The 26,636-nt window shown below is 46.9% G+C and overlaps 3 protein-coding genes across 3 annotated transcripts in view; 1 reads left to right on the forward strand and 2 right to left on the reverse strand.

Moving 5' to 3' along the window:
* The first annotated feature begins 702 nt into the window (after positions 1–702).
* The window catches only part of ELMOD3 (ELMO domain containing 3), a 76,520-nt gene continuing 50,586 nt past the window's right edge, over positions 703–26,636 (forward strand). The window contains exons 1-3 of the mRNA XM_053269757.1: positions 703–852; positions 1,802–1,885; positions 17,107–17,215. The gene's annotated coding sequence lies outside the window, so the exon portion shown is untranslated. The remainder of the gene's footprint in view (positions 853–1,801; positions 1,886–17,106; positions 17,216–26,636) is intronic.
* On the reverse strand, positions 1,590–9,520 carry LOC128333822 (caspase-3-like). Its single transcript, XM_053269835.1, has 4 exons — positions 9,325–9,520; positions 6,931–7,103; positions 3,828–3,951; positions 1,590–1,860 (listed from the first exon to the last, which is right to left on the reverse strand). The coding sequence occupies exons 1-4, from the start codon at positions 9,518–9,520 to the stop codon at positions 1,607–1,609; spliced, it is 747 nt and encodes a 248-aa protein (XP_053125810.1). The 3' UTR covers positions 1,590–1,606.
* Positions 21,001–26,636, reverse strand: part of RETSAT (retinol saturase) — a 38,163-nt gene continuing 32,527 nt past the window's right edge. Inside the window, exons 9-11 of the mRNA XM_053269752.1 lie at positions 26,281–26,447; positions 24,905–25,064; positions 21,001–22,917 (exon numbers count right to left, since the gene is read on the reverse strand). Of these exons, the coding sequence (XP_053125727.1) occupies positions 22,772–22,917; positions 24,905–25,064; positions 26,281–26,447 (473 nt within the window). The 3' untranslated portion in view covers positions 21,001–22,771. The remainder of the gene's footprint in view (positions 22,918–24,904; positions 25,065–26,280; positions 26,448–26,636) is intronic.

Consider the following 26,636-nt stretch of genomic DNA (forward strand, 5'->3'; position numbering starts at 1 on the left):
AGTTCAGCAACAGCGAGAGGGCCAAGTTTGCCCACCCCTGGTTTCAAGCTAGGACGGGAGAGGCCCGAGTTCAAATCCCTGTTCCGCCATAGAACACACCTTGGGCCAATCCCTGTCTCTCAGCCTCACCAGCCACAGGGCTGATGTGAGCAGAAGATGGGGGTGGGGGGAGACCCATGCACATTGCCATGAGTTTGCTAAGAGAAGGAAAACACAGGCCCCGCGGAGCTTACGTTATAAATTTAGAGCAGGGTCAGGGAGAGGACAGGCAGGTATAACAAGGGATTAATGTGAACAAACACCTTCTTGAAATGTTTCTGCCATCGTTCAAAAATAATTGGTAGCATTTTAGTCAGGGGTTCTAGGTTACTCTCTCTATAATATATATTCACACAGAGATAGAGATTTCAAATAATTATAAATAATATATAAAATACATATACTATTATTTATATTATAAATATAAATTATTTATTAATAATAAATTATATTGCATCCTTGATTTTATGTATGTGTTGCAATGTCCATCTCACCCCATCCCTGAGACTTGGGCAAGTTATAAAAATTTAGAAACTTCACATAGGTACAGCCAGAATAACATGCACCATTAAAAATAACATTAGCTAAATATCAATGACAGTTGCCCACCTTCTTATTTAATCGGATTTATTTCTTGTCAGGAAGAGACAGAGCAGCTGAGCTGGCCTCCTCGTGAGTCGCTAACAATGGAGTCTGGGAAGAAAAGCAGGAAATGGGAAAGGCTTTGGAGGAAATCATTCCCTCCTCCACTGCCTCCAGGCATAGAAGAAAGGAAGCTCAGCCTGGAAGAGGAGGAGGAAGAGAGCCTTACAGGTATTATGCCTGACTGAGATGTGCCTCCTGTGGGCAAAATCTGGTGGGGAAAGCCCCTACAGCCTAGGAGCAGGATACAGCTAGCCGTCATCACATACAGCTGGGCAGATACCAACCACAGCCTAGGAATGCCTAGAATATAAGGCATGGCCAGTGGTATTGTTTTTTAAAAATTGAAAAGCAATTTATAAAGATTTCAGTAACAACAACAATCCCAGATGGATCAGCCAATTATAAGATTAATCCTTCTCCCTGGGAACAGTCAGGTCATGGGAATGGGAATTGGGCAGCTGACTGGCAAAAAAGCTAAGGGTGTGTATTCATTGGCCATTTGCACAGCATATATGAACAGAGGAGCAGAATCGCATGAGCACACAACCAGGCAGGTGCACATGCTCATCAAGAATCCCTTTTGCACTATGTTTTGCCAATATGCTTGTGAGCTCTGGTAAAGTCAAGGGGAAGAAAGGAGGATGGGAAAGGAGGAAGGACATTAAAGCAAATTGTGAAGTCTGGAGGTCAAAACGGAAGAATGGCAGATTCCTGAGACGTCCCTGAGTGCCACTCTGCAGTCCTCCAGTGGAGAAAGAAGAGCTGCTGTTACCATGTTAGCAACAACAATATATTTCTCATGATGGTGCAGCTGGTCCTTGCCACGGGGCGGTTGTCATGCTACAAAATAAATTATTTCCGCCATTCTCCTTGAGTCTTTCCCCATGAAGCAGGATTAGTGCCTGCCTTCCTTCCTGGGTGATCAGAGAACTCGGCTATGGCCCAAAGCCTGCCGTCTTTGTGAGAAGGGGCACATCCCCCTCACCATCTTAGTGACAAAGCAGGGCATCTCTTTGCCCCCGCCGTATCGTCCTCTTGCTTGGCAATTATAGGCAACTTCGAAGTTAATCCGGGTCACGAAACTGGTAAGTTCAAGATGACGTTCCTCTCCTTCTAGGAACCTCAGCAAGACCTTGAGGAACATGGATTCCCATCGATTGATGAAAGATGCGTAGCCTGAGAACCCCAAAGAAAGAACAAGGTCAGTGGTGTCCATTCCCAGGATGACTCCTTCATTAAGGTGGCATCTAGCAAATGTATTTCTCTGCAGAAATCACACTTGGTAAGCTGTAAAAACTAGAGATGAGCTGATTCCCCCAGCTTCCATCCCTGGGAAGTTTTCTACACTGGGCTTTCAGCCCGCATCTCCTCCAGAATGGAGTGGGTGCATTCACATATTGGGCAGATCTACCCCGAAGTCCCTGCGAGCTATCGGGGAGCACTTCACACACAATTCGGGTTTTTCACTGCTCTTTAGAGTGCAACTCGATTTATATCCGGAGTTTAAAAAAAAAATCCACTTTTTGCATCGGGTTTTTTTTTAATAGCATTGAGTTTGCAGTAAAGCCTTGCAGAAAACTCACGGCAAAGCCTGTTGTGTGGAGCACTCTCGGCTAATTGTCATACCCAGCTAACTGTCATGAGAATGCCTCTAATATTGGTTTCCCCCCCACTTCAAGCATGGTAAAGTTCAGGATAACACATTTGCTTTGAAAATAAGGTAAGACTTGTACAGTTTTAAGGCACGAATATGACAAATACTTATATACAGCTTTTCAACAAAAATTTCCCCAAGCAGTTTACATAGAAATAAAGTGAATAAATAAATAAAATGGCTCCATGTCCCCAAAGGGCTCACAATTTAAAAAAGAAACATAAAATAGACACTAGCAAGAGCCCCTGGAGGAATGCTGTGCTGCCGATGGATAGATCCATCTAGTTCAGTCTTCTCTACACTGACTGGCAGCAGCTCTCCAAGGTTTCAGGCAGGAGTCTCTCCCAACCCTACCTGCAGATTCTGCCAGGGATTGAACCTGGGACCTTCTCCATGCAGAGCAGATACTCTACAGCTGTGGCCCCATCCCCTAAGGGAAATATTTTACATTGCTCACATGTCTCCCATTCAAATGCAAACTAGGATGGACCCTGCTTAGCAAAGGGGACAATTCATACTTGCTACCACAAGAACAAGTCACCTTAAGCGTCGCAGTGGGGAAATGCTTGACTAGCAAGCGGAAAGTTGCCGGTTCGAATCCCCGCTGGTATGTTTCCCAGACTATGGGAAACACCTGCATCGGGCAGCGGTGATATAGGAAGATGCTGAAAGGCATCATCTCAGACTGTGCAGGAGGCGGCAATGGAAAACCCCTTCTGTGTTCTGCCAAAGACAACCACAGGGCTCTGTGGGCTCCAGGAGTTGAAACTGACTTGACAGCACACTTTACTTTACCACAAGACCAGTTCTGCAGGGTTTCAGTTGCCTCCCTCTGCTTCGCCCCCCGCCTGTCCCAGTCTATCTCAAGATGCCAGGGCTTGGACCTAGGATCTCCTGCCTGCAAAGCAGATGCTCTACCACTGAGTTACGACCCCATTAGCATTGCCACATTTGTCAGAGAGAATTCCTGGACACAACTACCAAGGGAGCTTGGGGGCTGTTGGGCACATTTTCCGTATAGCATTTTTTTTGCACAAGGGAGGGTCAGATGCATTTCACTCTAGAGATCACTGAGACATTAGGGAAGGGGGTTTACTGAGCACAGAGAGCCAGTCAGCCTACTGGAGCCTGAGAAAGGATATTAATATGGGGCTTTTAAATATTGACACCCTGCAGCTGCAGTACCTGGTTGCAGGGTGTCAATACATTTAAACTGTAAACATTTAAACACGTTGTACTTCATGCTAGTCAAAGACCGAAATAAATCTATTCATTCAATACCTGGTGAGAAGCACCAGAACAACTGGTAAAATGGGTTAAAGCTGTCTTCTCGCTCCAATTCCTGGGCATTTCGTATCCAGGATGACACTTTTCCTACATCCTGGACAGGACACCTGCTTCCTGGACTAAGAGTAAATATGCATAGTAAATATGCATATTCCAGCCTAAGAGTAAATATGCATAGGGCAGGGTTGTCAGGTTTGCATACCTGGACTACAAGCAAACATGACTGCAGTATCTTCTGGGATGGCGGAATAGTGTGAAAAGCAGTTGATCTGCGGTGCAGCGCCGTCTGTTTCCACACCTGGATCAATTTCCTCTCCACGACAGGCCTAGAAGCAGAGTGAAATGCATCAGCCATCTGTTGAATTTTCCCTTGTTTCCAGGCTAACCCGGCACACCTAGTCTGGACCCATCAGTTTCTGGGGTCTGCATCCACCGTCTTTGTGGCTGAAAGCCCCCATTCATCTCCCAGAACGCTTGTTGTTTGTTGTTGTTTTTGTACAGCTTGTCTAAGAATTGTCTTACTCGGTTACACACACTGATCCATCTACTTCAGCTGTGTTTACTTAGATGGGCCCCAGAAGCAGGGGAGGGGAGGCTGAGGGGGTAGGCGGCCTCCCTAAGATTGATGCCCCACTGAGCCTCCTCGGGATGATCTGGTAATGGGTTGCCACTAAGACCATTTGTGTGAAAGAGCCTGTACAGTCATCCCTTGCCAACCACGGTTTTACCAACTGTGGTTTTGAGTATCCACCACTGGTAAACTGCCAATCGTGACCTGAGTATCCACGGACTGGTCGGTGAGATTTTTTTAGTGATTGGGGTCCCCCCCCAATTTTGGGGGATTCAGAAGTCCAACCCGCTCATTCCTCTTGGTGATCCTTGCGGACTCTGTGATTTAATGTGCCTTTGAGTGGTTTGGGGGGCATTCAAAAAATATCCAGAGCTTCAGTCTGCTCCCTTCTCTTGGTGATTTTAAGGAATTCTAGGTGATTTTTAGCTATTTTGGGGTATTTTGCTTTATTTTTGGTCTTTTCACAACCACAGTTCCCCTAACCCCCTGTTTCCCATAGACTTTAATGCCTCGCCAACTGCAAATTTACCAATCATGGGGTTTTGCAAGGGGCAGGGGTGTAGCTAGCGGAGAGGGGGCCCGTGTTCACTCCTCTCCCTGGCATCCCTGTGGGGTGAGGGAGATAATGGAGAAAATAGGAAGGGGTGGAGCTGGGGGTCCCAGGATCTTTGAACGCATCCACTCATTTATAGCTACACTTCTGCCAAGGCGGCTTCTTGCGGGGAAACTGGGCTGAGAAAGTTACCAGAATATCTCAACCCTTCCTAAAATTGCAGAAAGTGCCACATTTTCTGTGCCTGAGAAGTTACTGGAGAAAATGGGAAGGGCCTTTCAGATCAACTCTGCAGAGGCTACATGGATATTGTGATTAGACGTACACCAAGGTGATTTTGGAGCCTGGACCTAAAGGCCTTTGGAGCCCCCCCACTCTCCCGCTGCAAGTTAAGCATCATTCTCCTACAAACACACACACACACACAGACACACACAGTATTTTTAACCCATGGGTTCTTGAGGGCACAAACAGCAACTGAACTCAAAAGTATATAAGAATATAAAACTGGTATATTTTTGCAAATATGCATTAGCAGACACATTTCAACACACAACTTATCATAGTCCCATCCCAAACATTTCTTTCCCCACTCCCCATCTAAAGCACCCAGTGCAGGTCATAATCATACTCGGCCGCCTGGCCCAGTGCAGGCCAGCAGCATGGCACAGCAACCACACTACCCTGGACAAACTAAAGAGAATTTGGGAGCCCCCAGTGGGTGTGGAAGCCCTGGATTGTGGCCCCGAAGTCCAGGGGTAAGAGCGCCTCTGACCATGAGTTCAGAAAATGCAATAAAGCTTATGAAGGGAATTACTTGATAGAGAAGATAAGTTAATTCCTGCAGACTAATAGGCAGGAAGTAAATATACTTCCCTTTCCCTTTGGCAGCTGAATCATGCATATACAATAGTAAGTGAAACTAATGGTGTACATACAATAGTACTGAAACAAAGCACACTGTGGTTGGGTGAATGTGGATAGGCTTCCATGGTTATGTAAGACTTACACGCATTTTGATGGAACTAGTTTTGACACTTTGGGTGGAGACATCAGCGTGTGTCCATGGCACTGTGAGGAATCCAAATACCAGCAGGGTAGCTACGTCAACCAAAACCAACAGAGAGTCCTGTAGCACCTTAAAGACCGACACATTTCTTGTGGCAGAAGCTTTTGTGAACCAGTGCTAGGATTGCCACCGTCCAAGGTTTCACCTGAAGTATTTTCTCAGAATCTCAAGGCTTATTTTGGGACATACCTCCACCTGCTCCCCCCCCCCACCGGCCTTGTTCAGTACTTATAGTTGTTGCCACAGAGGCATTGTGTGTCAAAACATTTTGTGCAAAAAACCCAACTTTTTTGGGATGGATTGAATAGTTGTGCATCTCAGAGAGGACAGTCTTCTGGGATAAATCTTATTTTGAGGTTCAATGCGGTTAAAATGTAATTTCTTATTTAGACTGCTCATGCAGCTCCTTCTGTGTGATGAGCAAAGAACTGAGAACTAGGCATCAGTTTCAACATCCGCTCTAGAGAAAGGTGTAAAATCTATGACCCGGATGAAGAGGTCAGGCTATGAGAGGCATCTGGTGGGCCACTGTGTGAAACAGGATGCTGGACTAGATGGGCCTTGGGCCTGATCCAGCAGGGCTCTTCTTATGTTAGAGTTGACATTCTCTGGAGTTCAACTCCCTCCCTAGGATCTCTAGAAGTTAAACTCTGATTTTTGTGTGGCTTCATCTTGTCTTTAGTAAAGGTAAAGTGTGCCGTCAAGTTGATTTTGGCTCCTGGCGCCTAAAGAGCCCTGTGGTTGTCTTTTATAGAATACAGGAATGGTTTACCATTGCCTCCTCCCGTGCAGTGTGAGATGATGCCTTTCAGCATCTTCCTACTGTACCAGCTGTATATACTACCAGCGGGGATTCAAACTGGCAACCTTCTGCTTGTTAGTCAAGCATTTCCCCGGTGCGTCACGCATAAAAATGAAGGTCTGCACAAAGCAGTCTGATATTTCACATCCTGGTAAGGTTCATTTTGAATGCTGGATAACAGATTGTAAGACCATGATGTCTTTCTAGTGTATCTTTAACAGAAAGAATGAGACCCGTCTTGGCTTTTAAATTAGTAGAGGATAAGCTACCATAAACTAATTCAGCAGCTTTTAGCCATACAAAATATTACCTGTATGAAGAAGATTTTAGGCTTTCCAGCCAGGTTATGGCACCTTTGCGGTGATAATGCCTGGTAAATCTGTGTGAGCTGAACTGGTTGTCCTTCACAGTCATATATGATGCCTTCATCCCCATGGCTGGATATAATGCTTACAAAATAGTCACCGTGATTCTCCTGGCATTCTGCAAAGACATAGTAACAGAAGCATAACCAGAGCATCTACAAATCCACTTGCCAGCGGAGCGTGAATGCCCCCAGCCGTCTGGCGAGCAGGACGCCCAGCACCACACAGATCTCCTCCCCAGAGGTCTCTTTTCCAGGGCCACTTCTGAGAAGCTAAGAAACAGCAGGACTCCCTTCTGAGCAGTAGGAGAGGGCTCCCACTGTCTCTTATCCTCTTCACATTCCAGTGCCGATGACAGAAGACCCGCTTCTCTCCCAAGCCCTCTGCCTGTGTGCCAGAAAAGGATCTGAGCAAAGAGAGGGGATTGGGGGCGATCACAGATCATGGCTGGCTAGTGAACTAAGCCTCAATTTGTGGATCCCTGAACATAACCTATCGGCACACGTCCAGTGCATTAATAAGCCTACTCTGAGTGGCTGAAACCCCATGCAAGGGGATGTGGGGAGCTTGAGCACTGCCCACACCCCTCTGATAGATAAATGTTATTAAAGTCTTTGGCCAGTACAGAATGCACCCCTCCGTGCATGTAAAAACTTACGACACTTGGGGCTCTGTGCAGAGAGTTGTGCAACACAACACTCATTGGCAGTGGCAGATTAACAGAGAGGCAGAGGAGGCATTTGCTACGGCGGCAAAATTTGAGAAGCAGCAAATTTTGCCCCTCCTCAAATTTTGCCACCCCTCTCTGTGGGCAGCGGTGGCTGCAGCAAGGGTGGAGTGGGCGAGGAGAAAGTATCTCCCCCCACCCCCGTTTACCTTATTTTTTTAAAGAAAGGCAAACCGTTTTTTGTTTAAGGTAAAAGGGCAGCAAAAGCCTTTTTGCCTATGGGCAGCAAAAAGCTTAATCCGCCCCTGCTCATTGGAAATAGGAAGCCAGCAAAGCCTGGACTAGGACCTTTCCCCCTGGTGTGCCAGCTCTTCTATTTGCAGGGAGTATATTTTACATTCAAACATTGTATCACCCGCCCGTACTCTGAAGCTGAATCATGCATTCCCCTCATTCTACTTCAAGCAGGGTTGCTATTAGCCAGTGTGCAGCTGCAGGGGCGTAACTATAATAGGGCAAGAGAGACAGTTGTCTGGGGGCCCACTGCATGGGGGGGGCTCCCCGAGGCAAGTCACATGACTGACTCCCCCAGCCGCACACCCGCCCGGGCTTCCTTCAGTTGTATTCATCCTCCGAAACTGATGTGAGTGTTAAGACCTGGAGCTACCAGAATAGCATGTCTTTCTCTAGTACCATTAGTGAGATGACTTGCATCGTCCACAATTTACAAAACCTTAAAAAAAATAATTTAGGATGATGTTCTATTGTGGCACATAGGAGATAGATAGATAAATAGATTTCACTATGCCTTTTCTTACCACTATTCAGCCTCATTTAAGATTCCTTTATTCCATGAGCTGGGCTTCTGTGGGGGGGGGGCATTTTAAAATTTTGTCTCTGGGCCCACTTCAACCTTGCTACGCCCCTGTGCAGCTGGCCAGTGGGGGCGGGGGGGGGGCGGGGCAGGACTGATGCTGAGACCACCTCTGGGTCCATAGCTTTTGTGTGGTGCTGGTGGTGGATCTCTTGGGGCCCACATAAGAACATAGAAAGCTGCCATATACCAAGTCAGACCATAGGTCCATCTGTCTCAGTATTGTCTACCCAGACTGGCCGCGCCTTCTCCAAGGTTGCAGGCAGGAGTCTCAGCCCTATCCTGGAGATGCTGCCAAGGAGGGAACTTGGAACCCTCAGCATTCAAGCAGGCAGATGCTCTTTCCAGAGCGGCCCCATCCCCTCAGGGAAATAACTTAACAGTGCTCACATATAGTCTCCCATTCAAATGCAAACCAGGGCAGACCCTGATTAGCAAAGAGGGCAATTCATGCTTGCTATCACAAGACCAGCTCTCCTCCCACCCAGGTGGGAGAAAGCTAACCACAGTTTGGTGAGGGCCTCCTAAAACTTGGAGCCAGCCCTGACCATAAGGGTAGACCAGGATGGGCAGACACGACCCTCCAGCTGTTGTTGAACTACAACTCTACAAATTTATTGTGGCTGGGGATGATGGGAGTTGTAGTTCAACAACAGCTGGAGGGCTGAGTTTGTCCACCCCTGGTGTAGACCCGCCCTCAAGTTCAGATCACACATCAGATCCCCTCAATAGTTCATGTAATGCCATTCCCTGAACAAAAGACAACAGACCCCATGGAAGACAAATCAAAGCACCTACCTTTCTCATAAAGCGTTACTATTTCTGTAACTGTCAAATTATGGTGCAATTGCACAGCGTAATTGCAATTGGATAATGCTATAAAGAGCTTGTTTGCCTCCCTCTCAGCACCTTGCCTATTCTCAAGATGGTTTTCCTTCCCATAGAAGATGGAGTTGACAATTATAAGAGCTCTGTTCTGCCTCTGGTGTGCCATGCTAAGAAACCTCCCAGCTGTCAGCTGGTGGAGCTGCACACCTGTGATGGTTTCCGAGTGACTGATATACAAACCCACCTATCCATATCCGTATATATATAATCTTTGCCCTGCTGACTTTCTGTTGACTCAGCTAGGGGTGGGGCAAGTATAAAGAAAGTCATATGCAGTTTGATAACCTATAATGATGTTTCACAGTAGCTGTTTCACTCCCCACCACACACACACACACACACACCCTGAATTGTCCAGTTTATTGGCCTAACCTTTTGATTGTAAATGAATTAAAATTAAAATTTTAATTAAAATGGAAATAAACCACAACCAATAAGAGTGCCATCTAATCCGCCTCTCTGAACTGTTTAGAATTGTTGGCACCCAACTTGCATAAAGCCCTCAGGAACGCTTTCCATTGTCCTAGAATCCTTATTGAATAATTGATTTTCTGGAGAACTGATCAGTTGGTACAGACTTTTAACAAACCAGCTATGGATTTCTCTCTGACAATGGGGATGACCCTCTACTTGTCCAGAGTCACAGGGACAGAAATGAAGATCATAAGAGGTCTCGGCCTCTCTCTCCTCAGAGAAAACTTTCCAATTATAGATAGATATCTTGCAATCCTGGGCTGTATTTATTTATTATTTATTTAACATATTTATATACTGCCCCAAACCTGCGCGTCTGGGCGGTGTACAACAAGAACAATACAAATTAAACAAAATTAACATTATCAAAACTTTAAAATCATTTAAAACCCAACATTAAAAACCTATTAAAACTATAAATCCAATTACAAGCTTGTAATTAGTTAAATAATGCTAACATTGGTAAAGAGAAGAGTATCAAAATTTCTGAATCAGATATAGAATGTTTTGGTGTCATCACTTCTCTCTTTGAGGAGGATTTATAGCAGATTGTTGATCTATGATTGTAATGAAGTTATTCATTCATTCAGAGAAGATTGTTCCATATTACATGCTTTAGCTAAACAGTTCTCTGGCATGGCCAAATGTTTTAACCAGTTAATGACAGACTACTGGACAGTAGGGATGTGCACAAACTGGTTCGTGCACACCCAGGAGGTGTGTGTGTGTGTGTTCCCTTTAAGGGATGCACCAGAAGTAGGGATGTGCAAATAGGTTTGACATCGAACCTGTTCGGTTTGACCATTCGGGGTCAAACCGAAACATCCTGTTTGGTTCAATCCCAGACCAAACATCCCCCCGACTGTTCAGGGGGTTCATGGATTTTTTCCCCTTACATAATTTTTTTTTAAAAATTACCTCCCTCGCCGCCCTTCATGCCACAGCTCTTCGGCCCATTTGGGCCTTCCCCCTCCGGTGTGGCAGCCATGTTGGAGGCCGCCGCGCCTGCTCAATTATCATGTGCATGGCCCAGGCGTGCAGAGCTCCAGTGGGAAGAGCGCCAGCAGGGGGAAAGCAAGGGAGGTAAGGGCACCCTCCCTGTCCCTTAAAGAAACCCCACGGCTTCTGAACTGGCTCGAACGCTGGACTTCCAAACTGGTTCAGTGCTCCACAAAAAGCACCAAACTGGTTCGTGCAAATCCGTACTGGTCAGTGGCAGATCAAGACCTCTGTGCCTCTGAGGCAGGGCATCAAATGACACCCTTCCTTATGCAAACATCCTCCCCATTCCCCCCTTTTATAAAAACAGGTGCTCCAATAATCTGTTGCCTGTGGTAACTGCCTCACCAGGCCTCACGGAAGGGCTGCTGCTGCTGTTAGTATATTTTAATGGCCTAAGAGCAGGGCTGCTCAACTTTGGCCCTCCTGCAGATTTTGGCCTACAACTCCCATAATCCTTAGCTATTGGTCACTGTGGCTGGGGTTTATGGGAGTTGTAGTCCAAAAACAGCTGGGGGGGCCAAGGTTGAGCAGCCCGCCATATTTGCATTTGCATCAACTCGCTGTATTTGCATTTGCATCAACTCGCCGTATTTGCATTTAAGCACAAAGGGAAGCTTTAGAGCACAAACTATAGAGATCTTCCCGTGCCATGACTTCTGTCATCCATCCATCAGTTTTTGTTTAGCACATTTTTATCCTGCCTCATCATACAGAAGTCCCTGGGCGGTTCACAATTGAAAGGGCAGAACTCCATTCTGCCACCGCAAGAAGCTTGCTTGCCTGGATCAGTCAACCTGTAAGCAATCTGAAAGTAACACCTTGTTCTCTGTCTAATCCAATTTCCTAGCCAATTAATTGGTGTGCAGCCAAGTGTCCAAAAGGATAGCCACCCAAATCTCCTTTCCTGCCCCTGCTGGGTTCTCAATTAAAATGTTAATGACAATGGTTAGCTGGAGGGGTGCTTAAGACGTCTGCTAGCCAGAAAAGGAACCAAGCCTGGGCTAGCCCTGAGATTCAGTCAGCAGAAATCAACTAAAGATGATCAGCAGCTAATTGCTGCAGGTCAAATCGCTTTGCTATTAAAGGAGCAGCTACAGGGGTGAGTCAAAACCTGGCAAACCTTGGCGTGGTTACTAGCCACCGATCTCTCAAGCTGGAGGCCAAAGAGGATGGAGAGGAGACCTAGTCTTGTGGTAGCAAGCATTACTTGTCCCCTTAGCTAAGCAGGGTCCACCCTGGATGCATAGGAATGGGAGACTAGAAGTGTGAGCACTGTTAAGATCTTCCCCTCAGGGGATGGAGCCGCTCTGGGAAGAGCAGAAGGTTCCAAGTTCCCTCTCTGGCTTCTCCAAGATCGGGCTGAGAAAGATTCCTGCCTGTAATCTTGGAGAAGCCGCTGCCAGTCTGTGAAGACAATACTGAGCTCAATAGACCAATGGTCTGACTCAGTAGATGGCAGCTTCCTATGTTCCTATGCCATAGCTCAAGAGTTAAGCACCTGCTCTGCATGCAGAAGGTCCCACTCCCAAGTTCAATTCCTGTATCTCTAGGGCTCGGAAAGATCCCTCTTTGAAATCCTGGACAGCTGCTGCCAGTCAGTGTAGATCATGCTAACCTAGGGAGGCTAGAAGTTTGGCCCAGGATAAGGCAGCTTCCTATGAGCCATAGCTCAGTGGCAAAACATCTGCTTTGCATGTGGAAAGTCCAAGTTCAGTCCCTGGACAGCTAGGGCTGGGGAAGACGCCTCTCTGAAATCCTGGAGATCTGCTGCTGCCACCAGTCAGTGTGAACGATACTGAGCTAGATGGACCAATGCTCTGACTTGGTATAAGGCAGCTTCCTATGTTCTTATGACTGGCTTGCGGAGGTCTGCTCTGGTTACCCAGATGGGTGTTATTGGCTGACATACTGCACAATGTTATGTGTTGGTTGCAACGTAACACGTACACTGTTGCATAAGTGTGCTTTTGCCACGTGCAGAAAATTGTGCAAACATGTTGGGCAACTCTGCCGTACAGCCATTATTTTCCACGGCCCTACTGTTGGGCAACTGCATCTGCACCATTTTTGCCCTTGCAACAATTAGCAGAGCACTGTGCCGCCTTTGGACATTTGGTGAAGACATTCTCATTTAGGCAGACTTTTATGGCAGTAGCTTGACTTGCTCTGGTCCTTTTCTCAAACTTCTGTGGGTTTTTCCTCTTGGTATTTTTGTGGACCAGCTCCATTGAGATTGCTTGTGTCTTTGTTGTTTTGGTGTATTTTGTACTGCTGCTTTTAATATTGCCAGCTGCTCTGAAACTATGCAAAGCTGAAAGATAAAAAATGTTTTAATTTAGATGTCCCAGATCCAGTCTCTTCCTGAAATGCTAGAAAGCTGCTGCCAGTCAGTTCTAGATAAACCGAGGGTCTGACTTGGTATAAGCCAATGTGATGTTATGTGTGGAGTCCATTTGACTCTTATATTTTAAAAACTGAGATAAGTCACAAGTGGAAATGCTTGGTGGTGTCAAAGGCCAGAAGCAATCCTGCTCATGTGCTTTGGATTTGCTCACTCCTCTTCTTCAGAAAGTTATTAGTGTATCTGTCTTTGTGTGCCACTCTCATTTAATCTGATTCTAGATTATTTTATATAGGGAGATATGCAGCAAGGACAGAGTTCAGTGCCCTTCACTCACGCAATCTTTGTAGACCAGAGATCCTACAGCTTCCTATGTTCTTATGACTGGCTTGTTAAACTGGAGGTCTGCGCTGGTTACCTGGGTGGGCGTGATTGGCTGACATACTGCGCAATGCTATGTGTTGGTTGCAACGTAACACGTACACTGTTGCATAAGTGCACTTTTGCCACGTGCAAAAAATGGTGCAAACATGGTGTGAGAGATAGATAAACTTTATTGCGGTCTTTGACCAGTACACAGACATGGTGTGCAAACAGGGTGGTAAAATCCTCCAGGATTTTAGACTCCTACATGAGCAGAGAAGACTTTTCTTTACAGGGATGAGTCTGCTGTTGCCACAGCTGGGACTTAACTGAAGTGGCGAAAACTACTTGGAAAAACCACTGTGGGCCTCTTGTAGTGTCCCTACCAGGGGTCTAGCTATAATTGAATATGGCGGGGGGAAGACAAATGTTCCTGGGTCCGTGAGAGAAAGCTGACTATTCCTCTCTCCCTCCCTTCTGCTGCCTCGTTATTTTTTCTCCCCCACTGCCTCCCTGATCAGCTTTGGTGGCGCAGCAGGGAAACAGCTTGCCTAGAATGCAAGAGGCTTTTAGTTCAAATCTCCACCGGTATGTGGGCTTCTCCAAGAGGCATCTTGTGGGGCACTGTGTGAAAAAGGATGCTGGGCTAGATAGGCCTTGGGCCTGATCCAGCAGAGCTGTTCTTATGTTCTTCCTTACCTGCTTCCACCTAAAACTGAGACTGAATCCAGATAAGACGGAGGTACACATTGTGTGGGGTCGAAACTTGGGAGACAATTTTGATCTGCCTGTTCTGGATGGGGTGACACTTCCCCAGAAGGAACAGGTATGCAGTCTGGGGGTGCTTCTGGATCCAAGTCTCTCCCTGGTGTCCCAGGTTGAGGCCGTGGCCAGAGGTGCCTTCTATCAGCTTCTGCCAGCTTCTGCCAGCTGCGTCCGTTTCTTGAGATAGATGACCTCAAAACAGTGGTGCATCTGCTGGTAACCTCCAGACTGGATTACTGCAATGTGCTCTATGTGGGGCTGCCCTTGTATGTAGTCCGGAAACTACAGTTGGTTCAGAATGTGGCAGCCAGGCTGGTCTCTGGGTCATCTAGGAGAGACCATATTACTCCTGTATTGAAGGAGTTACACTGGCTGCCGATATGTTTCCCGGCAAAATACAAGGTGTTAGTTATCCTCTCTAATAAAAGCCTTGGTGTCCGTCCGTGGACGGACACCAAGGCGTGTGTTCGTGCCTCCCTGGCCTGTTCTGCGCCTGCGCAAAGCGCAGGCGCAGAACAGGGCAAGGGAGACACGCTCGCCGGCACCCGGCAGCCATCTTGGGCGGCCAGAAGCGGCTGCCCCGAAGAAGCTGGAGAGGAGGCGGCGGGAAAGTGACTAAGGCGGCGGCAGAGCCGCCGCCTCGGCCAAAATAGATGGAGGCCGGGGGCGGAGCGGAGGCCATGTAACCTTAACAAAAAATTTACTCCCGCGGCCGCCGACCGCCCACCCTCCCTCCCAGCTGCCGAGTCCCCCTTACCCTGGCCGACTGCTGTCGGCCGAAGACAGCCCTTAATTTAAGAGGCCGAGAGGAGCTCGCAAGCAGAGCTCCTCTCTGTGCAAAGCCTCTTGCCGAACTGCCGCTTTGGGCGCTTGCATCCCTTGCGCCCAAAGCGGCAGTTCGGCAAGAGGCTTTGCACAGAGAGGAGCTCTGCTTGCGAGCTCCTCTCGGCCTCTTAAATTAAGGGCTGTCTTCGGCCGACAGCAGTCGGCCAGGGTAAGGGGGACTCGGCAGCTGGGAGGGAGGGTGGGTGGTCGTCGTCGGCGGCCGCGGGAGTAAATTTTTTTTTAAGGTTACATGGCCTCCGCTCCGCCCCCGGTCTCCGTCTCCCCGGCCTGGCGGGGGCAAATGCCTGGGCCGATTTGGCCCTTAAAGGTAGGGGGGGAACGGCGGAGGGAGGGGGAATGGCGGCGGGGGTCCAGGAGCGCCGTTACTAGCGCCCGTTATTCAACGGGCCAAAATTCACTTGTAACCTATAAAGCCCTAAACAGCTTGGGCCCTGGGTATTTAAGAGAACATCTTCTTCGTTATGAACCCCACCGCCCACTGAGATCAGCTGGAGAGGTCACCGGCTCGTCTGGTGGCTACTCAGGGACAGGTCTTTTCCATTGCTGCTCCGAGGCTTTGGAATGCACTCCCTAAGAGCCTCCCCATCTCTGACAATTTTAAAAAAGTCTTTAAAGACACATCTGTTCACCCAGGCTTTTAACTGATACTGTTTTGATTGTTTTTAATGTTGTTTTAGAATATTGTTTTGAAGTTTTTAAATTTCTTGTTTTTGTTTTCTTGTTTTTGTTTTTAACTAATGTTTTAAATTTCTTGTTTTTGTTTTTAACTAATGTTTTAATGTTTCTATCTTCTTGTAAACCACCCAGAGACGTAAGTTTCATGCGGTATAAAAATATGTAAAATAAAATAAATAAATATAAAAGCTCCCTCATCCATTGGTCAACATGAGTAGTGGGGACATCAGCCTGTTTTATGAGCCCCTCTGAAGGGACCTCTGTCATCATTTCCTTCTTGCTAGGAGAAAAGGAAGATACCCAACTACCTCTATTGAGGTGGAGGGCTGCCAGGCCTGCAGTGTTTGCAAAACCTACGTTTTTCTCTAAATCCAGAAACGCAGTTGAAGCCTTCAAACTTAGAAGCAGCAGGATGTCACTGCAAAGATTTCCCACAGTTTATCTTGCTGGGAAATGATGGGACAGAAAAGGAAGTGAACTGAAATGAAGCAAGGTTATAAAACACTATGCTGTGGAAAGGAAGATTAGGTACTGACAGGAATTTCCCACTCGCACCTCACCCAGTCATGGCTTGGACAAAGTCTATACAGGAAGTGATGCATTCAGAGCTCAACCTACTTCAGGTCAGGCCATAACTGGCTAAAAACATGCAAAGCGAAACAGAATCCAGGAATTTTTTTTAAAGCATGTGATATGCCTTATATGTTTTGATATAACATCCTTTAACTAAACCTTTTCACCTCATGTTATCTAGTTAAGACTTCAAGCCTGGTGTACCGCCCCACTGCCACCCCACCCCACCCCAGGAAGATAACTGTTGAAACAGCATATCACCCGTCAGAATAATGTTTTGATTCTTCCAGAGTTGACCTCATCAGTAACAGCAGCTAATCCTATTAATTAAATTATTATGAACGGTCAAAGTTTTAAAGTAAAACATTTACCACTTGGTAAACTTGTCTCGAGCAGTAATATTTACAAAGAAACCACTCCCTTTATTAGAAATAGGGCAACGTGATTTGATTCTTGATGCCTGCAGCTTAGGCTATACTTATTCAGAATATTAAGGAAGCTTTTTCTTCCTTGTTCATAAATGTATGTGTTTGGTTTTGAATTTTCTTTGCGGTTTGAAATATAAGCAAACATTTGATTGAAACAACTCCCCTCCGCCATAATTATCCTTGAGTACCAGTTTGACTTTCTCTCTCTCTCTCTCTCATGACTAGGCGAACCCTCTCCAGTGGATGCTTGTGTCTATTGTGAGCTGCAATGCACACCTGGCTTCCGTCCATCAGTCTCTCAGTTTTCCACCTCAGAAAACTGAAGCGATTGCAGGTCAGTGTGAAGCTTTGGTGCCCCCCAGTATCACTTAACTGTCACACCCCTGCCATCCTCTCTCAGCCGAAGTGCAAAGGCTCTGAAGTTTCCCACTTTATCCTGCTCTGAAATATGAGTGTTGTTTTTACCCTGAGCAAAGAGGCACCGTTTAAAAGTGGCGATGCTCTTTATTGAGCAGGGGGAGAGCAACTGGCCGAATCCATCCCCAGCACAGCATCCCTCCAGTGGCTGCTGCTGGTGTTTATCTTATGTTTCTTTTTTAGATTGTGAGCCCTTTGGGGACAGGGAGCCATTTTATTTATTTATAAATAAAGAGATAGTGTAGTGGTTAGAGTGTTGGACTAGGACTGGGAAGACCCAAGTTCGAATCCCCATTCAACCATGAAACTCACTGGGTGACTCTGGGCCAGTCCTGTATCTCTCAGCCTAACCTACCTCACAGGGTAGTTGCGAGGATAAAAAATAACCATGTACACCGCTCTGAGCTCCTCGGAGGAAGAGCGGGATAGAAATGTAAGAAATAAATAAATATAGATCTGTGTAAAGCACTTTGGGAACTTTTGTTGCAAAGAGGTATATAAATAGTTGTCGTCGTCGTAATGCAAAGCCTCTCTGCAGGCCTTTACTGTTTTGGCTTCAAGCCTAGCCTAGTCTAAGAGCCAGGACTGAGGAGGTTCCAGCACTCGCAGCCTTTCCCTCCCAAAGCCACTTGCCTTCCTTCAGCCTTTGTTTGCTTCCCACAAAGTCTGGTTACAACAGCAGCCTCATCACTGGCTCAGCAATCCTTATATACCACATCCTGGCAGGTGGTATCCCGCCACGTCCTCTCTCGTCCCTACCTGGGCTTCCTCCCTTCACTCATTTCTTTCACATGTAGCAGCCCTTGTTTACACAGCAAACCCTCTTCCTTCCAACCCATCCCAGCCACCCCTTTCCCCTGACCACGTGCAGGCTGCTGCCTGGTCGTGTGTTGCCTCAAGGGCACAACTAGTGTGTCTTGCCTGTTTATTTTGCTTACATCCCACTCTTCCTCCAAGGAGCCTAGTGAGTGGTGTACACGCTTTTTAAAATCCTCACAACAACCCTGTGAGCAGTGTTCTCTCTCATGTCCCGTCCCCCCCAATCTGTGTGCAGAATGAGTTTTGTCCTGGGAGGCAGTATCAAGGCAGTGTGTGTGCACCCGTGCATTCAGAGTGGGACCTTCCTGAGCGGGATCTACAATTAACTGAGCGGGCATTTAAAAAATGCACACACATGTGCACGCCTTAGAGGGAACACTGTCTGTGAGGTAGGTTAGGGTGAGAGGTGAGTGTGGGTGACTGGCCCAGTGAGTTCCATGGCTGAAAAGGGATTTGAACCCGGGCCTCCCCAGTCCAACTGTCCAACCACTATACTAGCTCTCTGGTCGTTTGGAAAGTCCTCGTTTTGAGGGCTTGTGGGTTTTGGGGAACAGAACCCATTCTAAGCCCACCCCTCCATCTGCTGCTTCTAGGAGTTGTAAACCATTCTGAATGTCTGGGTAGCCACCAAAAGAACAAAACCAGAAACAAGCAAGCCACGTTGTATAGTGTTTGACAGAACCTTTGGGGAAAGGTGCGAGGGAAAATACGCTATCCAGCTGCAAACAGAAGTTATGTCAAGATGAAGTTCTTAGGTCACCGTCTGTGAGATTGAATAGCTAAGCTTTGAGGTAAGAGCCTACTAGGACCCATTCCTCATTTTGACTTTTAAAAGAAGTGGCAATAGCAGTACATGATCTTGGAATAAGAGGAGGCAAAGTGCAAAGAAATAGCAGGCTGCCTTTCTTTTACAGCTGCTGTAATTCCCTGGGAGTGTGTGTCATAAAGTAAAGTGTGCCATCAAGTCAATTTCGACTCCCGGTGCCCACAGAGCCCCGTGGTTGTCTTTTGGTAGAATACAGGAGGGGTTTACCATTGCCTCCCTCCCGGGCAGTATGAGATGATACCTTTCAACACCTTCCTATAGTGCTGCTGATACAGTACCAGTGGGGATTTGAACCGGCAACCTTCTGCTTGTTAGTCAAGCATTTCCCCACTGTGGACATACTAGGCTTCAAAACAGTTATGACACCTGCCACAGATGAAAGTTTTTCATCTTCATCTCCTTACCAATATTGGGAGGCAATTTTATGGGCATCCACTCAAAGTTGGTTTCCACGCCTCTTCCCCAATGTTAGAGTCTTTGGATTTACTTATTGCATACATTTTATATCTTGCCCTTCAACAAAACTGAGGGCACTCCCCATAGGGTTTCTGAGAGCTCTTCCATACAACCACAGACAAGACCCAGAGTTGCTTAATTTCAGCAAGGATGCTGTTTCATGTGCCTTCAGCCCATGAGCCCATTTATAAACTCCTGGGCACTTTCTAGATTACACCCTGCAATGGGGTAATGGCGGATCTCGGAAGTGTGCTCCCACACTTCCTGTGTTGTGACACTGCAGTCCCTAAGCGGACAGCAGGGTGCCGTTCACATTTCTGATGCCTTGTTTCGAATTTAATCGCTGTGATATAGTGCTATGATGCTGTGTATCTGGCATAAAGAAGTTGCTGCTTTTTCGGCTTGTTAGTTTTCGCAAGACTGCTCCCCCTGCTCTTTGCGTTTTGAATGCTATTTGCCTTTTGCTGCTGTTGAGCGGCTAAACTGGAATGTGCCCTGTAGAACCTTTAAAAGGCCTTATTCCAGCTACCATTAACAATTCAGTTCAAATCCATTCCAGTTGATCCTGAAGTCTCCCGCAACGGGTGCTTCTTGTTTAGCCTTTGAATTGAGGGATAGCAGAAGTTGTTGTTGTTGTTGTTTGTCAAGGGATAAAACTTGTTGGAGTCCACCATTCAGGAGTTCTGGGGAGAAGCACTCTCTCTTAAGGAATTTCATTGACTCAGGCCATATGTAAATACTTCTGTACCCAGCTTAACTATGCTATTTTAAACCAATTTAGCTAAGCCGTTGCAATAGAGACACTTAAATCAGTCTGGTTTGTGTTGAGTTACTTTACTTCAATAAGAAATTGAGCTAAGTATAGTGATAGGCAGCGTGGCGGTCAGCAGGGGAAGGTAGTCGACCAAAACAGATCTGGACCAAGTAGCTGCAGGATGGGGCCAGGTCTTGCCAGGAGCTGGAAGAAGTTCAACGCATCAAGAAGGTGTTGCAAACAAAGCCTTTAACAAGCCAGAGTCAAGGGAGCCAGCGTGTTGTAGTGGTTAGAGTACTGGACTAGGACCGGGGAGACCTGAGTTCAAATCCTCATTCAGCCATGATGCTTGCTGGGTGACTCTGGGTCAGTCACTCCTCTCTCAACCTAACCTACTTCACAGGGTTGTTGTGGGGAGAAACTTAAGTACGTAGTACACTGCTCTGGGCTCCTTGGAGGATATAAAATGTTTTTTAAAAAAAGAAAAGGAAGAAGAAATCTCTCTGAGGCAGCCATCCAAAGGAGAACATTGGCCCCTGATAGTCTAGACCTACCATAACAAGCATTGGTCTGGAAGCAGTTATATCGCCTAGCCAAGTCAGGAAGGACCAAGGGACTAGAGACAGAAGCACCGAGGAACCCCATAGGGCTCGTTTCCCTTTATTATGAAGCCTTAAGTGGCTCACTGCAGCCCAGAAGGTTCCTGCAGATCCTAATGGTAACAGATTTGGAGTTGGATCTAAAGAACTGTGAGCAAAACGGCAATTTTCTTGAACAGCTGTTCTGCAAAAGTTTGCGCACAAGCTTACATACCACCGTGACAAAGAGACAATAGTCGTTCTCATGCTTCCTCAAATGCATAAGCAGATCAACGTCTTTAGCTTGAGTTTTATTTTTTGTGCAATTCTGAGTATATAAGAGTCTTTTGGGAAGCAGAAGGGCACACATAAATCCCACCCATCACCTTTAAATATCAGCTTTAAAAAAAAAAAGGAGGGGAGAGGAAGTGTTAAAACTCCGGAATAGAGCTGTGGGCCAAAGATTCAGCTCTGTCTGAAGCTTGGTCTGCTGGTCTTGTGGTAACAAGCATGACTTGTTACCCCTTTGCTAAGCAGGGTCCACCCTGGTTTGCATTTGAATGGGAGACTACATGTGCGAGCACTGCAAGATATTCCCCTTAGGGGACAGGGCCGCTCTGGGATGCAGAAGGTTCCAAGTTCCCTCCCTGGCAGCCTCTCCAAGATAGGGCTGAGAGAGATTCCTATCTGTAACCTTGGAGAAGCTGCTGCTAGTCTGTGCAGACAATACTGAGCTAGATGGACCAAGGGTCTGACTTGGTATATGGCAGCTTCCTATGTTCCTAATTTCAGGCCCTTTGTTGCTTGAGACTGCACACACCCAGCGGCAACCCTTTTATGAGGCTTAGTGAGGAGGTTGCTTCAGGCAGCAAGTCACTGGAGTGCAATCCAGGTAGCAAGATGCCCCTTGTTGCTGCCTTCAGAGTAGCTCTTGGGTATTGATCTGAGCCATGAAAGCTTCGCAAGGAACACCTCTCCTCCTGCTTCCCAAAGAGCCAAGAAGCACAAAGAGAGTCGAGGCAGCCTTCCCTCCTCCCTGCCACCGCTTTCAAAATGTGCAAAGGTTGGTTTTGAAAAGGAGCTGGCCCCCTCTTGGCCCCCATCTTGGCTGCCACAATACCACAGGCCATCCCTGCACACACTAACAGACACAGACTGTAGCACATGTGGACATACATGTCCAGTCCATGAGAGTGCTCACCTTGGCTAAGCCTCCTTATTTCGGACACTGTAAGGCTGTTCACACAATCAGCCCTACCAGGTAGGGCTTGTTGTGTGAAGCGGTGGGATCACTCCTGATCCCGCCGCTCTCCCCCACAACCGGGTAGCCCTGAGGTAGGAGGACACACATCTGCCTCCTGCCTCACTTGCTGGTCCTGTGTGTTACTGAGCTGCCGGCAGCTGCTCCTGGCAGCCATCTTGATCATAGAGGCAGGGGAAAGGAGTGGCCAGGCAGCATGCAGTCTTCCCAATGCATTGTGGGGTATCTGGTGGCCTGGCTTCCTCCCCCTCCCCCTCCACCATTGCAGCTTGCCTGGCCTCGCCTCCTAACCACTCATGTGGACACACGGGTGGTGGAGCAGTGATTGGGCTCTTGCCGTCTGGGGGAAGGCAGGTAGTCTCTCCTGCCTCCCCCCCCAGCCCACCCCACTCCCATTTGGTTATGTGAATGACCCCACTGTGCTTCTGGATCTTAAACAACTGTCTCAAGCTACTCTTTAATGTGCTCAGCCTTTACTGCTCTGTTATAGTTGGGGTTAGTCAAACTCCTCCCCTCCAAAACCCCCTGTGCTGGAGTCTCAATTTTACGTCCAGACAAATCTAGCACAATTGCTGGACGGTGTCTGCACATTATTTGAAGCAGGCGCCTAATGGCAGGCAGTCCACAATTGCAGACCAAAGGGCACTGTGGTCAGTTTGGGTACCAGTGAGCATCCCTCTGCAGGTCAGATGCAGAACCAAGGAGGCAAATGGCTTTCAGATTGTCTACACAGGAGAGGAAGGATGAGAAGCTTTCACCAGGTGGATGGTGGAAGAAGCTCAGTTTCTCTTTTTGGCGTTGTTTGCTTTGACTTTTCGCTTTAACCACTGGAGGTCGATGTAGAGGTTGCGCTGTAGGACAGCAGAAGCACAGATGAGGGCTCCGTGGAGGGCTCCTGGAAAGCCACCCAAGAAAACATCCTGACCTGGGGAACAAAGAAGATGTGGATTAGGTGAGGAGGACCTCTGCAGCGAGTAGCTGACTCCCACAGCTGTGGGAATGCAGGTTGAACGAGGTTAGGAACATAGGAAGCTGCCATATACTGAGTCAGACCATTGGTCTATCTAGCTCAGTACTGTCTGCACAGACTGGCAGCAGCTTCTCCAAGGTTGCAGGCAGGAATCTCTCTCTGCCCTAGTATCTTGGAGATGCTGCCAGGGAGGGAACTTGGAACCTAGATCCTCTTCCCAGAGCGGCTCCATCCCTAAAGAGCTCACAATGTTTTTAAAAAAGAAACATAAAGTAGACACCAGCTACTACAACCACTGGAGGGATGCTGTGCTGGGGATGGATAGGACCAGTTGCTCTCCCCCTGCTAAATATAAGAGAATCACCACCCTGCTAACTGGGCAAAGAGGCACCTTTTTAACATGGTGATTCTCTTTCTATAGCAGGGGGAGAGTAACTGGCCCTATCCACCCCCAGCACAGTACCTCCAGTGACAGTTGTTGGTGTCGATCTTATGGTTTTTTTTTTTAAGATTGTGAACCCTTTGGGGACAGGGATCCATCTTATTTATTTATTATTTCTCTATGTAAACCACTTTGGAAACTTTTGTTGAAAAGAGGTATATAAATATTTTTTGTTGTTTAAAAAGGTGCCTCTTTGCATAGTTAGCAGGGACTACCTACCAGTGTTCCTTCTAATTTTTTTCATCTGTTTGCGGAATGAGTTTTGTTCTGGGTGGCAGTATCAAGGCAGTGTGTGCACATGTGCATTCAGAACGGGGCCTTCCTGATTCAACCTGAGCGGGATCTAAAATTAACTGAGCGGACATTAAAAAAACCATGTGAGTTTTTTCACATGCACACACCTTAGAGGGAACACTGCTACCTATTCTTCACATATTCCTGATGACCTGATTTTAGAGAGAAAAATCCATACCCATGACACTTTATAACAACAACAAAATATATACTCAAGAGATGTTTGGGATAGGGGGATATCCATTAGTTGGTTGATTCTGTTTGCTAAAATGGAACTGTCATTGGAGAGAGAGAGAGAGAGAGAGCTTTTCCTTAATTAACCCCCTGCCGCCGCCACAAGCCACTACCTAGATTTTGTTAAAATGTGGCTGCATTCAGTATATGTAGTTGACTCTTTATCAACCTCTTGCTTTTAGGAGAGAGTCCCTAGCCTCTAACTCTTTTTAGACGACTTGACCCAAACTGTCGCAAGTCATGTCTCTCTCAAGTTTTCCATCTGCCCATCCCATATGAAATATAAATGCATGGAGGAAAGCACTAGAGGACAATCACGGACAGCTTAGTAACAAAAACGCAGACAATACTACAACAATATTACTATTACAACAATACTACAAATGCAGTATTTTGCTACTGGGTTGTTCCATGTCCATAAAGAAAAGCCTCTACTCTTCTTAGAGCATATATTTTCCACTTGTAAAGAGTACCTTTGGTGGCAGTGTTCCCTGTAACAGGGATTTCCAGATGTTATTGACTACAGCTCTCAGAATTCCCAGCTGCAATGGCCTTTGGCCGAGGATTCTGGGAATTGTAGTCAACAACATCTGGGTATCCCTGTTACAGGGAACACTGTTTGGGAGATGGGGCTATGGCTCAGTGGCAGAGCATCTGCCTTGCATGTAGAAGGTCCCAGTTGCCTTCGGGGGCAGCATCTCCAGGTAGGTCTGGGAGAGACTCCTGGCTGAATCCCTGGAGAGATGCTGCCAGTCTATGCAGACAATCCTGAACTAGATGGGCCAAGGGTCTGACTCAGCAAGGCAGCTTCCTGTGTGACCCTGTTAGCAAATGTTGCTGGATCAGTATAGTCCAATTATTCATTTGTCCTAGTTATCCATTGAGTGCCCATGGCATGGGGCAGGCTAAAGCTTAAAATAAGCCTGATGGTCAGAAGAGTGGCACACTGGGATGGGTGAGTGAGCAGCATACCTGTCAGGTAGAGATTTGGGACTGGGGTCTGAGGTCTGATGGTGGCTGTAACTTCAGCCTGCAGGCGAGAGATGCTGTGTGATGCCCCGTACATCTCTCCTCGTGGAGAACCAATGTAGTGCTGGTTGGTAAGAGGAGTCCCCGCAGAAACGTGTTCAATCTTTGAGAGGGAGACAGGGTGGGAAGAGAGAATCACAAGAGTCTGGTCAACAGAATCGGGGCTACATATAGACCTATTCAGATATTACGTTGTACAGTATGTGCAAGCAGGTATCTGTACACAGGGAAGTGGTTTCTGTACGAATGACTGTACACACGTCCATTTTAAAGGTGAACCTGGATACAGGCCACCTCAAATGCAGGGGACAGATGGGAAGTATGTACCACTGTACATGTGTTGGATGTAATGTGTGGACAATTGTACACGCATGCAGCATACATGGATTGTACATGCACTGAACATAACGTGTGAACAGGACTTAACAACTCTTCATGAATGGAGAAGGTGGGGAGGAAAATCAGAAGAAGGGGAGGCCTTCTAGGTTTCAGTGCAAGTGAACAGTTTCTCCTGTAGGCAAGAAATGCCGCAAGAAGGGCAGAGCAGAATTTGTTATTTATTGGCATTTTTTCAGCAGAGAGAGAGAGAGAGAGATACATACATACTGGGTGACATCCAGGCTGAAGGCCACTGTGGCTAGGGATGGTTGGAATTGTAGTCCAACAACATCTGGGGACCCAAGTTTGAGAACTGCTCCCTTAAAGTATACGGAGCTCAAACCTCTATGGGAATCATTTCCAAGCCACTAAATTGGAAGAAATTCTCTAGCAGGGTTTCCCAACCTTTAAAAAAGTATATGCCTTTTATTGCAAATTTTCATCTCGGGTACCCCAAACAGAGGGGGAGAGAGAGAGAGTCTGTATATATATGCACACAAATTCAAATATTACAGTTCTGAGACAGGCTACTCCAGTCCCTGGCTTATATCTAGATGAAGGTACTCATGAAAATCGTACTTGTACAATTAAAATTGTACTTGTTAAAATTACAATTAAAGTAAAGTTTACTTGTATTTTCTGAGGCCTCTCAGACAGGCTGAGGGGAGGGGTATGTTGAGCTTCAGCATGTAGCCAGCCAATTGGGAGCAGAGGAGGAGGGTCTTCACCCTCCTCCCTCCCCTTCTGCAATGGACACCTTGCTGAGGATGCGTCGGCTTCAAGCTGGTGATCCCCAGCTGGGGTACAAATAGCGTGGGTGCAGTGTGGGAGGCAGGAGGGCTCCTTCAATTACCCCTAGGGGTAATAGTGCCCCCTATATTGGGAGCCCCCTTTCAGCTATAGAGAAATGAAAGCATCATTTGCACATGAAAAGATCTTACCTTATCTTTTATTTGAGGATAGAATTTCAAAGTGGTTTCCATCAAATTTTCCACAAAACTATTTTTAAGGTCCTCGTAATCTGCTCCCCTCTTTGTGACCTTTTTGTCCTTCCATTCCTCAAACCATTCATATCTTGCAATGGCCAAGATGATGAGAGTTGACTTCCCTGGAATGGTGAGATATGAAGCATTCATTCATGTGGACCCACCACAAAAGGGCATTTTACAGTCTCTTATGGATAGAGGGTTCAGACCTCCTTCAGATGGTTCTGCACTTGCAGTAAGATCCTATGGACGCTAGCTCTCCTCCACATTCCCTGTCCCCTTTTTTAAAAAGTGCGTTTGGAATACAGTCA

The sequence above is a fragment of the Hemicordylus capensis genome, chromosome 8 (assembly GCF_027244095.1).
Source record: "Hemicordylus capensis ecotype Gifberg chromosome 8, rHemCap1.1.pri, whole genome shotgun sequence".
In the NCBI taxonomy this organism is placed as follows: domain Eukaryota; kingdom Metazoa; phylum Chordata; class Lepidosauria; order Squamata; family Cordylidae; genus Hemicordylus; species Hemicordylus capensis.